A 15,616-nucleotide genomic window follows, 5' to 3' on the forward strand; every position below is an offset into this window, starting at 1 on the left:
GCTAGAAGAAAATGGAAGGATAAAGGAGCACGTGAGAAGGGTGTATGAATAGGGTGATTAAGATGCAGGTTAGATTAACTCAAGAAGGAAAGAAAAAGAGACAGTATAAAGAAACAAGTTCAGAAATTACAGAAGGAAGCAGGGAGCTCACTCAAGGATAAGAGAAAGGTTAGAATGGCTGCTATGAAAAACACAAAAGGAAGTTGAAAAGAGTAGAATTTGGATGCTTCTGATAGCATCATCACTGTTACATACACCAAAATTAGGATGAATTTAAGTAGAATGGCATTCAATAGCACATTTCTTTTTAAAGACTGGAACCCAGCATACATAGAGGAATAAAAATGAATACTCTCTTTTAGAAAGTCAACTGTGACTTAACTGTCTTTCATGGCCTCACCTGGACCTTCCAATCTACCGTCAGACAGGAACCTCACATTTCCTCTTATGCCAGAGATAAGACAGAGGAAGATGATGTCTCTGGTGGATGCTATGTATTTATTCCTGTCATTTCTGGCAGCTTCAACTACTTTTAAATTTTGTAAATAAGTTAATATGTACAAATGAACTCCAGGAGTACTGAGTAAGCTAAACATTGTATATAAGCTTCACAATTCAATGTCTTGGGATAAAGAATTTCTCCACGAGTTAATCAACAGAGCTAGACTAGATGACTTCTTAAGGTGTACCAACTCTGACATCAGCACTGTTTGGACAATGAGGAATTTACCTTCCTGTTCCTCTTCAGTGTCACTTTCTAGAAATCGGGAGTCCATGCGAAATCTATCATCAGTGCCAAAGTGAGACTGCAAATCCATGAGCTACAAAGACAAAATACACAATTGATAGCCATATTCTCAAGAAACTGCTTCTCAAAAAGACCCTCCAAGTGTACTCCCTGCACCCTGAAATTCGTTATTGTTTGTATAACCTCACCCACCCATGAAGCAGTCAGAACAAGTAACTGAGAATTTACTCCCAAAATAAACTTTTAAACGCAGGAGTGCAAGGTCTTCCTGAACTTACCTAGATTTAAGGACTATGTTGAAAAATAACATCATATTTCAAGTTTTATCATTTTCAAACTTTACTGACCTTTTTTCCAGCTCTACCCTCAAACTGAGGTTTAATTTTGAACCTACTACTGTCATCTTCAGAATCATATTCCTTTTCATCGCTGTCAAATAGCTTCCCAGATGCTCTATTCAAGAATTCCTGTTATGTAGATGAAGACAGAAGTGTTTATTAAAAACTGAGGCAATCAGTGTTTTCTTTATTATGTAATCTTGCCTCTCACATTTAAGAACCAACAACCCAGATGCATCTCCCAGGAAAGGGCAAATGGTAGTTAGAATGGAAACTGTTGACTCAGAGATATCTACTTGGTCTTTCAGGCCACCAGTGCAGAGACACCCAATGCAGCCTGAAGGGGGTGTGAGGGAAAAGGGGAGAGCTGTTATATATGTGTGAACAGTTCAACAGGGTTTCCCTAATATTGATGTCACTGTATAGATGACATGAAGGTGAGGCTCCTGTGGGAAACAATCTCCAAGGTCCCTGTAGCCTGTATGTGATGGACTGGGGGGCCTTGAGTTTCACTGTGGCTCCCAGTGGATTTTATATTGAGCCTGGCAGTTGTGTGGAGGTCTTGGTATGCAAATGACAGAAACAGATCTGCAGAAATAGAGGAATACCCACACAAGGCACCCTGAATTTCTTACTTTTACTGGTTTCTCTATCAGACAGCTTTGCTCCTGAGTGGATATCTTCTCTGTCTCACTTTCACTGTCAGAACCAAAGATGATGTGCGTTGGCTTGTCCTCTGGATGACCATCCTAGAGCAGTCATCAAAGGTATCACATCTTAAGACAACCCCTCATCTCCATTCCTTTTCTGGTCTACTTCCCATCCTTCCTCCCAAAAGCTGTCCCTGGTTCCAGATTTGCCCCATTCAATTTGTTGTTCATCATGGCCTAAAAGTTCTTTCCCAAACAGAATTTGGCAAACTTTTCTGCTAAACTTTTCTGCTAAGGGCCAGAGAGTAACTATTTTAGGCTCCTGTGGTCTCAGTCCTGTAATTCCTTTTTAAAAAATGCCTCAGAAACGTAGAAAACATTCTTAGCTTGGAGGCTCTATCAACATAGGCTGTGGGCTACATGGCCTGTGAGCTGCAGTTTGTCAACTTCTGTTCCAATATATATACAACTAATCTTCATTCCTTTGCTTAAAGTTCTTCAGTTTTTTCAGTCTTAAAAATAAAGTCCAACCTCGGCAGCCTCCTCACAACCCATATTTATTTCTCTAGATGCATTTCTTCCACCTCATACTCTATATATTTCAGTCATACTGACTGCAAATATTCCCTTGTGTATAAATTGCTCCCTCTTCAGAAATACCTTTCTTTTCCCTTGCTACCCTTTCACCTCTGCCTAACCAGTTTATACTGATCTTCTTACTAGACTCAGTCCAGGCTGAAAAAATCCCCTACCACCATCATCTGGACCAACTTGGTGCCTCCTAGGCACGTCCAGGGCACACAGGCACACTTCTCTCTTAGCCTGTGGAACTCAACTGCCCTTCTGCTCACCACACTATGAGCTAATGACCACGTGATACAGGGACCATGATTCTTGAACTCATTCTATAAAGGTAGTACTTACAGTGAAGTTGTTGAAAGAATAAAGGCTCATTATAGTAAATCTTGGCAAGATATAAATTACTTGGAAGGTGATTTACATCCCAAGTCACTGGGAAGTAAATTACTTGGGAAGTAATTTCAGACATATTAGGACACATTACTTAACTATACCAGTCCTAGTTTCTAAAAGAGAGTGAACCACGAAAAAAACTAAAAACAACAACAAAAAAAACAACAAAAAAACCAAACCAAAAAAACCCCAAAAAACAAAAAACCCCCCCCACAAAAAAATAACAAATAAAAATGTTTTCCTAATAGTTTAATCTCACTTCTGTGAAGATATACTAAAAATATATGGTAAAAAAAGTTTCTAACTCAAGGACATAAAACATGAAACTGGTGGGTGCTAAGATACTGACCTCTTAAGGGGCATGCCTACCTTCAATGGAAAGAAAAGGATACAATTTTAGAGTTCTTGTTAAACCAGAGACTGAAAATATACTCACCAAATTTGCCAGGGCATTATGAACCAGTTTCTTTTGTACTTCTTTTGCTTTCTTCCTTGCCTCTAAAGCTGCCAAACGTTTCTGATTATCTTCAGCTTGCTTGTCCTTAGCATTAACATCTGATGAACTTTCAACGGAAAGTGGGAAGTCAGTTTCACTTCCTTGAGTGTCCATCCTGGAGGAAACCTCTGGAGACTTCTCAGGGACTACATGGCTGCTCAGGTCAGGCCCCTTTTCAGATACCTTTCCTGTTTTTGTGGACCTGTGGCAACAGTCTTCCTCAAAGCCTTTCCTGGGAGTCTCTGCACCAAGGCTTACATATTTCTTATCTTTTAATGTCAACAGACTACAACTAGGAATTCTACTTCCCTTATCTGAACTGCTAGGGGACACCACTTTGTAATTCTGGCTCTTAAAAACGAACTGTCTCTTTTGAGGCTGAATATAATTTGGATCATCTGCTTTCTTTGCACATTGAAAAGGAGTCAGCTTTCCTGATGGGATATTTTCCATGGACATGCTAGTGAGATCCTGAAGTTTCAAGGAATTCTGATTTTTACTAGTATCGCCAGAGGCAACATTCTCTTTCATAGATTTTTTCACGAATTCCTTCCCATAGAGACAACCTATTCCCTTGAATGACTGGAATTTTAGCTTTAAGTTGTTTTTATTTGATTTCTGTTTTCCAGGGGTATTCTCTTCTCCTTCTAAAAGGGAAGCCACAATCTCTTCAGGATAAATACACTGTTTACTTCTGTGGAGGCTACCAGAAGTCCTGTGGTTTTCTGAGGCTCTGTCAGACTTAGAGGTGGTTTCCAAGCCATCACTCTTAGTATCTTCTTTTGGAGCCTTCAGGTCACTGCCAGCCAACTGTCCCAAGTCAGCTAAAGTAAAAGTCACATGGAGAGAGTTTTTCATCATGGCGTTATACTCGTCTTCCTCAGAGTTCGCTGATTCTGACACACAATCAGCATCCTCACTGCTAATGGACTTGGACAGACATTTACAACTAAGATGCTTAACTCTATTGTTGACAGCCAGTTGTATGTTGTTTTTTCTTTTTTGTACTTTAATACAATGATCAGAAAGCTCACAGTTTTTTCTATGTTTCAAAGAAGTTTTCTTATACAGAGACTTTTCCATTTGTGAAAATTCTCTATTATTTTTGATTTTACTGACTTTTTTCATTGCAACATCATCTGTATCTACTGAATCATAGTCACAATTATTACTCACAACATTACCTTCACTATCAAGGTGAGAGACATTATTTTTGATGCCTGAATCTGTTAAAGAACAATGTTTTTGAACATTTGATTTGAAATAATTTCTTACAACTTCAAAGGGTTCATTTTCAGATTCATTTACTGAGGAACATGAAGTTCTCCCAAAGTTTTCCTCTCTTGCAATCATTAGTCTTAATCCATCTTCAAGTTCAGTATCATCATCAGATAAGCTATTTTTGTTTCTTTTAAGTTTTTGACTATCAGAGTCAGGTACATGGGGTGACTTAGGAGTAATGGGATCCTTACATATTTCTTGAGCAGTCTGTTGCAGTGTTAAGTGTGGGTTCTTCATTATTACTCTATGGTGTCTTGATCTCATAGCCAGAGACGCAGAGGGGCTCTCATCCTCCTGCACTTTTATTATCTTGCTGGGAGGGCAGTGAAAGTCAGAAAATTTCCCTTGTCGTTTCTTACTCATAGGATCATTCCCTCCTTCCAACTCCCAAGTGAGACTGGATATAGGAATGGCACTTGTGAAATCCTCCCCTATTTTTTTTAAGTTGTGGCAGTATTTTGATGGATCATACTTTATAATGTTTCCAAAAGTCAAGGAACAAAATAGAGGCACTAGGTTTTAGGAAAACCTGTCAATCTGGTGGAACAAAAGGAATACTTTTTCATCTTACTCTCAGTTTCCTATCCCAACAAAATGAGGACTTCACTGGGTGACTTCACATTCTCTGGAATTAAATATTCTATCTAGAGTTAAAACAAAGCACCATCACTAATAACTGGAAGAAAATAATTGGGTGGTAAAATTAAGCACCATCACTATTAATCAGCAGAATATCTACTTGAATAGACATTACAGCAAATGAATTCATATTATATTCCAGATGCAGAGATCCAAAAACTGTTTTCTGTAAACCTGAGAAATCCACCCACTGAGCTATTGCCATAAAGCAGAGTATAGAGGGGCACTCAAAGGGGCACAGCTAGACACTGCATGCCCTTGGGTCTCAAATACTTTGGTATTTCTGCCTTCTTCATGCTGGCTTGTCCTAGCTCTGATTCTCCTCCCTCAATAACATCCATTTTACATCTACTCACTTTCTGCAGGGTGTTTTATAGGCCTTTATTAGAAAGGTAATAATTCTTTATTAGGGCATGTTTTGTTGCTAATATTATCCAGAAAGATTCTAGTTAGTGTCAATGTGCTGTGATGACTGTTGACATTTGCTGATTTTGTAAAACATATGAACAGGCAATAATAAGTTGCTTTAAGTTATCACTTTGAAAAAGTGTCCATGGTTTCTCAGCTTCCCACTTCCTTTCATTATCCCCCTCTTTGCTCTTAGTGGCTGCCATTGGTAGGAAACCAGAAGGTAAAGAGAAAGAAAAGAGTCACTATTTCCCTGATTTTTGTGCCACTGGCAGGGAGGACAACAGCAGCACCTGTGGCTAGGGCTTCAGTGACCTCAGTGGCACAGTAACCATAAGCAATGAGGGCACACCTTTCTCCTTCTCTAACTCCAGAAGGTAGCTGTTTGCTTGGGTTACTGATCTCTGGGCAGCCTGATATTCAGCTTGCAGATCCTCCAGGATATTTAAAACACACTGGATATATTACATCCTCTCTGTTTGAAATACCTGGAATTGCTTCTGCTTCCCTGACACATACTATAAAAGCTAAAGGATACACAAATTATACCCTTTGCCCAGAAGTTCATAACATTAGGAATTTGAGGTCTTAAGACAATCTGACTGCATTTCCTCAAGGGAACAGGCATCTGCATTTGCTCATTCTGGGTTCTATACTATTTCTCTACCCACCATTCTCATGCTTGTCTACATGTTTTAATCTACTATTTTCCTCTCTCCTGGACTCATTCCTATTACTTTTCTAGTAATGTGAAACCTACTCCACTATCTCCAAAGCTTTCTTTAACAACAGTCCCATGTTCCTTTGCCCTACTTTACCTCTTTTTTGACATGGCTTTGAATCCATGTCAAATGAAAGGAAGGGTTTGTAAATTAATAAGTGAAAAGGCTTCTTTGACAATCATCATTTGTATCATTAGTTGTATAAGAACTCATTACATTATCTAATTATTCTCTTAATTGTTCTATTCTTTTAGGTAGTAAGGTCTTACCTTGGCTAGAAGTTGGGAACAAAAACCCCTTAAATAAACATTTCAAGATTTCCTGACAGGGGCAGGAAAATTCTAAAGGTAGGATATAAACTTTTACAATTAGCCAAAACTGTACTAAATAATAATTACTCTGAAAACCCAATTGCAAAGGATATTTTACGTTTATGTTGATTCTTTAGGTGAAGAACAGGTAAGACTCTTCCAAATTTACTTACAACCCAATTCTTAAAAAAGAAAAAAAGTATTTACTATATATGTCACAAATGAAAAAGATTAACCACTTTTTATAAATATAACTTTAAAAAGTTGAACTCACACTCAGTCATGATTACTGTTGGGTTTTAGTTTTCTGATAATGAAACATGAGTTCTCAAAAAGAGCGTATGAAGAAAAAAGAAAGAAGGAAAATTGGGGTAGCTATCAATCTCATATCAACCATGTAGTATGCTTCACAAAAAATACCAGTTGTTAGTGACACCAGCAGCATGGCAGCATGAGAGGACCCCCCCCTTAAAGTTATAACAAGTTGGACAGCCAAAATTCAACAAAGGACTTTAAGACACGAACACCTCAGAGGGATCCATGCATTGAGACATCTGAAGGTGGGCATATCAGAGTGAGCAGGGGAAGAGGGGTTGGGGACAGAGATAAAAGTGGCAGGTGCAGTCTGGTGTTCACTGTGGACAAAATGGACACGACAGCAAGGAAGAGTTGGGTATCCACTGTGACACCACTAGTGGACAGAATGGAGGGGCAGAGGCAGCAATTGGGCCTGGGTGGCAGGTACACACTGAAGCTGAGCCCAGGGTCACAGCAGAGAAGCAGTGCAAAGGGCTGTAGTATTCCACAAGCTGTTAACACCAGAAAAAGAAAGCAGCAGTCATGGCAATCCCTCCCCACCAATCCTCCTGTGGCTTGCCCAGTATTAAAACCCTCACTTGGCAGATCATGAAAAAGCAAAAGCAATTTTCAAAAACTAAAAGGTCTGTATACATTACAACCTAACCCAATGGAAAGAAAAGTCTGAGACATGTGAAGCCATTTCTGTTCACCACCCCTCACCCATCTATCATGGCAGAGCCTGGTATAGGCAGCTGAAACATCAGAAAAGGCAGTGTAGCTGGCAGCTTACGATTGCAGGAGTGTGGCACTGAAAGACACAGACCAGCAGACCTATAGCATGCTACATATCACCATGGGAGTGGTACCCTGAGACTGAGGAGACTGGGTTGTAAAAAGAATGCCCACCTCCTTGTAGGATATGGGGTGATTTCCCTAACTGAGGAGACACCAACCCACAGAGATCAAGAAAGTCCCAGTCTGGCTGAAAAGCTCAGTAAAAGAGATGAAGAATGAATTAGCAAATTTGGAAAATAGAGCAGACCAGCTGGAGGAAAGAATTAGTAACACTGAAGATAGAAATCTAGAAATGACTCAGGTGGAAGAAGAGATTCAAGAGTAAAATAATTTAAAGATTACCCTGGCTGGTATAGCTCAGAGGATCGAGTGCCAGCCTACGAACCAAAGGGTTGCCAGTTTGATTCCCAGTCAGGGCACATAACTAGGTTGCAGGCCAGGTCCTCAATTAGGGGGCGTGTGACAGGCAACTGCACACTGATGTTTCTTTCCCCCTTTTTCTCCCTCCATTCCCCTTTTTCTAAAAATAAAATCTTTAAAAAAAAATTTAAAGAACTCCACAAAAATAATCTAATTCCATTACAGAGAGCACAATATAAGAGCAATGGACAGACCAGAAGAGAGGGAAAAGGGAACAATGAGCTTATTCACAAGAAAAATCAACAAGAACTTCCTATATAATGGGAAAAACTGGACATTCAATCTAAGAAGCTTATAAACCACCTAATTTTCTCAAACCAAAAAGGCCTTCTCAAATGCACATGAAAGCTGACAAAAATTTGTTAAAAAAGAAACAAAGCTTGAGGTTGCCAGGGTAAAGATAGTAACCTATGAAATAAACTCCATTAAGTTATCATCCAATTTTTCAGCAAAAACTCTATAAACTTGGAGAGAGTGGTATCAAATATTCAAAATATGTGAAGAGAGACATCACCATGCAAGAATAATACATCTAGCAAAATTATCCTTTACGTATAAAAAAGAAGTGTTCTTCCAGACAAACAGAAGCTGAGGGAATTTCCCATAAGACCTGCATTTACAAGAAATGGTGAAAGGTGCTCTTCTACCTAAAACAAAGACAAATAAAACTGAGTGAGATGATTAACAGAGAAAACCAAAACATTTCAATTCTTGTTCAGAATAGGGTATTAAACATTTAAATATAACAAAGGTTAAAGGAGGTAAAATCATTTTAGAATAACAAGATAAATAGGTGCTGCAATGGGAAATGGACACACAGCATAGAAGATAATCTGTGACAACAGAATCATAAAAGGGGATGGGGGAAGGACTGATCTTGCACAGGTAAATTGAGATGAGGTGCAATCACAAGAAAAAAAAACTGTTGTACAAACTTTTTTTTTTTTTTTTTTGCATAAACCTAATAGTAACCACCAATAAACAAAAATCTAGAACTGAGACACATAACATAAGAAAAAAGAAACAGCCTGGGCTGGTGTGGCTCAGTTGGTTGGAGTATCATCCCATAGACCAAAAGGCTGGGGATTCAATTTCAGGTTGGGGCATGTAGGGGAGGCAACCAATTGATGTTTCTGTCTCTCTCTCTCCCCCCACCCCAAACTCTTCCTCTCTCTCTAAAATCAATAAACGTATTTAAAATAAAGAAAAGAGGAAAAAATCGTAAAATACAACCAAGCTAAAATAATAGACAGCAACACAAGGGAAAAAAATAGTGAAAACACAGAGCTACCAAAAAACAAAAGATAAGATGGTTATTGCTACCTTCAAGAGACACACCTCAGCTAAAAGGCAAACATAGCAAAGGGGTGAAATATGATATTCCAAGCAAGTTGCATTCCCAGAAAAGTTGGTGTAGCCATACTTAAAACAGACAAAATAGACTTCAAAATTTAAAAAGGTAACAAGAGACAATGATGGACATTTTATAATGATAAAGGAGGCAATACATCAAGAAGACGTAACACCAATATACTATATTTCACCATGTATAATGTGCTCTGGTGTAAACATTTACAATGTTTTTGTGCACGTTACACACAGGATTATACCAATTACTATACCCATGGTATGTGATCATTCTACCCACATATAATGCACATCTTTATTCCCTCAGCAATTTGGGCAGAAAAATACACATTTTGCATGGCAAAATACAGTATATGCACCCAACCTAGGAGCATCTAAATATATAAAGCAATTAACAGAAAGGGAGAAACTGACAAAAATACAAGTATAGTAGGGAACATAAATACACATTGACAGTAATACACAGACCATCCAAACAAAAACATTTATAATGAGCCCTGGCTGGTGCAGCTCAGTGGATTGAGCATGGACCTGCGAACCAAAGCGTCGCCAGTTTGAGTCCCAGTCAGGGCACATGTCTGGGTTGCAAACCAAGTCCCCCAGTAGGGGGTGCTCAAGAGGCAACCACACACTGATGTTTCTATCCCTTTTTCCTTCCTTTCCCCTCTCTGTAAAAATAAATATATAAAATCTTTAAAATGAAATAAAATAAAGCATTAATAGTGGGAACTATAATAGCATAAACAATAACAAATAAAATCAACAAGGAAATATTAGTCTTAAATGAAACATTAGACCAAATAGACATTATCAATATTTATAGAGCTTCCACATCAAATACAAGATAACACATTCTTCTCTACTGCATATGGAATATTCAAGGATAGTCCCTATGTTGGTGTACAGAACTAGCCTTAAAAATTTAATAAAATTAAAATCATATTGAGCAAATTCACTGACCACAATGCTTTGAAATTGTAAATCAACTGGAAAAAGCTTAAAAAACTACAAATGTGAAGATTAAATAGCATGCTACTAAACAACAATGGGGTCAAAGAAAAAATAAAATCAGATCAAATGTTACATAGAAGCAAATGAAAGTGACAATACAACATATCAAAATTTGGGGGATGTAGCAAAAGCAGTAATAACAAGTAAATGTATAGCATTACCAGGCAACCTCAATAAATAAGAAAAATCTCAAATAAACCACCTAACATTCCTCCTTAAAGAGATAGAAAAAAAAGAACAAAACCTAAAGTCAGCAGGACAAAAGAAATTATAAAAATTCATGCAGAATTAAATAAAATACAGAAAAAGAACAATAGAAAAAATTAATGCAAGAAAGAGCTGGTTCTTTAAAAAATATACATACGATATGTATTTGAAAAGACTCAAAATCAGAAATGAAAACTAAGAAGTTACAATGGACATCAAGAAGTACAATGGATTACAGGTTATACACCATCAAATACAATAACCTACAAGAAATGGAGTATTTCTTAAAAATAAATATAACCTTCCTACACTGACCAAGAAGGACTGGAAAATCTAAATAGACCAATCAACATTAAGGACATTGAAAATCATCAAAACCCTCCCCAAAAATAAAAGTCCAGGACCAGATGTCTTCACTATTGAATTCTACCAAATATTCAAAGATTTGATACCTATCCTTTTCAAATTCTTTCAAAAAATTGAGGAAGAAGCAATACTTCCAAACACATTTTATGAGGCCATCATAACCCTGATGCCCAATGCTGGCACTGATAACACACATACACAAATTACAGACCAATATCTCTGATGAATACAGATGCAAAAATCCTGAACAAGATACTAGCAAACAGAACACAACAGCACATTAAAAACATAATGTATACATCATGATCAAGTGGGGTTCATTTCAGGGGCCTAAGGATGGTTCAACATATGCAAATTGACCCAGTAATATACCACATTAACAAGGGATGGATACAAATCATATGATTATATCATAGATGCAGAAAAAGATTTGACAAGAAAACAACATCCATTTATGCGTAAAACATTCAATAAAATAGGTAAGAAGGAAGGTACTTCATAAAATAAAGGCCAAAATCCTCAGCTAATTTCACACTGAATAGTGAAAAACTGAAAGCTTTTCCTGTAAGATCAGAAAAAGACAAGAATGTCCACTCTCACCACTCTTAATCAACGCAGTACTGTAAGTCCCAGAAAAAGAAATCAGGCAAAAGAATGCCATCAAATGCATCCAAATTGGAAATGGAGGTGTAAAACTGTCACTTTTTGCAAATGACATTATTCCATAATAGATAACTCTAAAAATGCCGCCAAACAACTATTAGAAACAATATACAAATACAGTAGTTGCAGGATATAAAATCAATGTAGAAAAGTCCATTATGCTCCTGAATACTAACAATGACATATCATTAAAAAGAAATGAAGAAAAAAATTCCATTTGAATTTACAAAAAATAGAAAAAAATACCTAGGAATAACTTAATAAAGGAAGTGAAGGAACTATTCACTAATAACTACAAAACATTGGTGAAGAAGTTGAAGAAAACACAAAGATATTTAAAGGTATTCCATGAATGGTGGAATATGTTTAACCTGGTTGAAATTGCCCTATTAAAGCAACATACAAATTTAATACAATCCCCATCAAAGTCCCAATGGTAATTTACAAAGACAGAGAACAAAAAAATCATCAAATGTTTATGAAAACACTAAAGACTCAGAAGAGCAAAAGCAATCCTGAGAAAAAAGAGCAAAGCTGAAGTTATCATATTCACTGGCTTCAAATTCTTTTATGAAACTATAATCATCAAAATAGCATGGCACTAGCAAAAAACAAAAACAAAAAACACAAAAAACTGACAGCAGACCAATGGAATAGAATGACAGCCCAGAAATTAACCCACACATATATGGGCAAACAATTTTCCACAAAGGAACCAAAAATATATACTGGATGAAGGACAGCCTCTTTAATAAGTAATACTGGAAAAACTGGAAAGCCACATGCAAAAGAATGAAACTAGACTGCTGTTTGACCACATATACAAAAAGTCTCGAAATTAAATAAAGACTTAAATATAACATCTGAAACAATAAATTACACTGAAAAAATCATAGGCACTGAACTTATGGATCTTGGTCTCAAAGATTTTGTGAATTGGACCCCAAAGGCAAGGAAAGTAAATGGAAAAATGAATGATTGGGACTGTATCAAATTAAAAATATAAAAACAAACAAACAAACAAACAAAAAACAAAAGGCAACCATCGGAATAAGAGAAAATATGTGCAAACAATACCTCTGATAGGTTCCGGCCAAGATAGAGGCATAGGTAGATACTCTTTGCCTCCTCTTACAACCAAAAGGACAAACTGAAAAACAAAAAAACCCAGAACTGCCAGAAAATTGAACTGCATGGAAGTCCAACAACCAAGAAGTTAAAAGAAGAAACATTCACCCAGATAGGTAGGCGGGGTGGAGACAAGCAGTTGGGGTGGAGAGGACCTGTGGCAAGGCGGCAGCTGGAGGATTGGGGCAGGGAAGGCAACAGCTCACAAACCAGGCACTCCAACATTTGCCTGAAGATAACCAGGAAGGACAACTAAGGAGCAAGAGAGACAGACAAACAAGGGATCCAGTGCCAGGAAATAAAGCCTCAAAATCTCTGGCAGAAAAAACTGTGGGGGTTGAGTAGAAGGAGAAACTCCCAGCCTCACAGGAGAGTTCACTGGAGATAGCAATAGGGTCCCAGAACATACACAAAACCACCCACCCAGGAATCAGCAACACAAGCTCTGGCAGAGAGCTGAACAAGCAGCACTGTTTTGTCTCAGACGCCTCCCCCACATATAGCACCACAAAGCAGCAATCTGGTTGGCCCTACTCTGGTGCTACCTCAGTCTCTGTTCTTTACTAGGTAACAGCTGCACCCAGACCAAAAAAAAAAAAGGCCCAAATGAAAGAACAGATCAAAGCTCTAGGAAAAATGCTACTAAGCAATGAAAGATAGCCAATGTGTCAGATGCAGAGCTCCAAACACTGGTAAATAGGATGCTCACAGAAATGGTTCAGTATGGTCACTGCATAGAGGGAAAAGTAAAGGCTATGTAAAGTGAAATACAAGAAATTGTATAGGGAACCAACAGTGATGGGAAAGAAACTGGGACTCAAATCAATGGCTAGGACTAAAAGGAAGAAATAAACATTCAACCGGAACAGAATGAAGAAACAAGAATTCAAAACAATGAGGAGAGGCTTCGGAACCTCTGCGGCAACTTCAAATGTTCTAACATCTGAATCACAGGGGTGCCAGAAGGAGAAGAGGAAGAGCAAGAAATGGATAGCTTAGTTGAGAACATAATGAAGGAGAACTTCCCCAATCTGGCAAAGGAAATAGATTTCCAAGATTTCCAGGAAGTCCAGAGAGTCCCAAAGAAGTTGGACCCAAGGAAGCACACACCAAGGCACATCATAATTACATTACCCAAGATGAAAGATAAGGAGAGAATCTTTTTTTTAAAAGATTTTATTTATTTATCTTTAGAGAGGGAAGGAAGAGAGAAAGAGAGAGAGAGAGAGAGAGAGAGAGAGAGAGAGAAACATCAATGTGCAGTTGCTGGGGGCCATGGCCTGCAACCCAGGCATGTGCCCTGACTGGGAATCGAACCTGCGACACTTTGGTTCGCAGCCCGCGCTCAATCCACTGAGCTATGCCAGCCAGGGATAAGGAGAGAATCTTAAAAGCAGCAAGAAAAAGGAGTCAGTTACCTACAAAGGAGTTCCCATAAGATTACCAGCTGATTTCTCAAAAGAAACCTTGCAGGCAAGAAGGGGCTGGAAAGAAGCATTCGAAGTCATGAAAGGAAAGGACCTATACCCAAGGTGACTCTATCTAGCAAAGCTATCATTCAAAGTGCTTCCCAGATAAGGTCCAGTTAAAGGAGTTCATCATAACTGAGCCAATATTATATGAAATGTGAAAGGGACTTATCTAAGAAGAAGATGGCCCTGGTTGGTATGGTTCAGTGGACTGAGTGCCACCTTGAGAAACAAACCATCACCAGTTCGATTCCCGGTCAGGGCACATGCCTGGGTTCCGGGCCAGGTCCCCAGTAGCAGGTGCACCATAAGCTACCACAAACTGATGTTTCTCTCCCTTTCTCCCTCCCTTCCCCTCTCTAAAAATAAATAAATAAAATCTTAAAAAACTATAAAAATAAAATATATTTTTTAAAATGATCAAAATTATGAGCAGTAAAAAGACAACAAACTCACAACTATCAACAACTCAATCTAAAAAAGAAAAACAACTAGAACAGGAACAGGATCACAGAAATGGAGGTCACATGGAAGGTTATCAGTGGGAAGGGGTAGGGGGATAATGGGGATACAGGTACAGGGAATAAGAAATATAAATGGTAGGTACAAAATGGACAGGGGGAGGTTAAGAGTAGTACAGGAATTGGAGAAGCTGCACAACCTATATGTATGACCTATGGACATGAACTACGGGGCTGGGGGGATGTGGGTGGTAGGTGGGGTACAGGGAAGTGGGGAATAAAAGGGGAAAATGGGACAACTATAATAGCATAATTAATAAAATATATTAAAAACCACAATAGCTCTGATAAAGGGCTCATATCCAAAATGTAAATGAACTCATAACCTCAACAACAACAAAAAAACAAACATTACTTTCAAAAGAACCTGCAGGGGACCTGAACAGGTACTTTTCCTAAAAAGATACAAATGACCAACAGATATATGAAAAGATGCTCAACTTCATTAGTCATGAAGGAAATGCAAATCAAAACTACAATGAGATAGCACTTCGCATCTCTCAGAATAGCTATTATCCATAAGACAAGTGGTAACCAGTGTTGGAGAGGTTGTGGAAAAAGAGGAAACTTTATTCTCTGCTGGTGGGAACGTAAATTGGTATAGAAACTATGGGAAACAGTATGGAGGTTTCCCAAAACATTAGAAATAGCTATCTTATGACCTTGCAATCCCTCTTCTGGGTACCTACCCGAAAAATTTGAAAACGTGTTCAGAAAGATATATATACCCCTATGTTCATTGCAGTATTTTTCATTGTAGCCAATACATGGACACAATCTATGTATCCTTTAATGGGTGACTG

General features: G+C 38.1%; 1 protein-coding gene across 3 annotated transcripts in view; it reads right to left on the minus strand.

Moving 5' to 3' along the window:
- NOL8 (nucleolar protein 8) overlaps nt 1–15,616 on the minus strand; it is a 36,851-nt gene that overhangs the window by 15,573 nt on the left and 5,662 nt on the right. For all 3 annotated transcript variants that reach the window (XM_028532599.2, XM_028532601.2, XM_036018431.1), the window contains exons 6-10: nt 6,679–6,747; nt 3,145–4,965; nt 1,722–1,835; nt 1,096–1,215; nt 731–821 (exon numbers count right to left, since the gene is read on the minus strand). In XM_028532599.2, coding sequence (XP_028388400.1) covers nt 731–821; nt 1,096–1,215; nt 1,722–1,835; nt 3,145–4,965; nt 6,679–6,747 — 2,215 coding nt within the window. The remainder of the gene's footprint in view (nt 1–730; nt 822–1,095; nt 1,216–1,721; nt 1,836–3,144; nt 4,966–6,678; nt 6,748–15,616) is intronic.

This window comes from Phyllostomus discolor, chromosome 2 (assembly GCF_004126475.2).
Source record: "Phyllostomus discolor isolate MPI-MPIP mPhyDis1 chromosome 2, mPhyDis1.pri.v3, whole genome shotgun sequence".
In the NCBI taxonomy this organism is placed as follows: Eukaryota; Metazoa; Chordata; class Mammalia; order Chiroptera; family Phyllostomidae; genus Phyllostomus; species Phyllostomus discolor.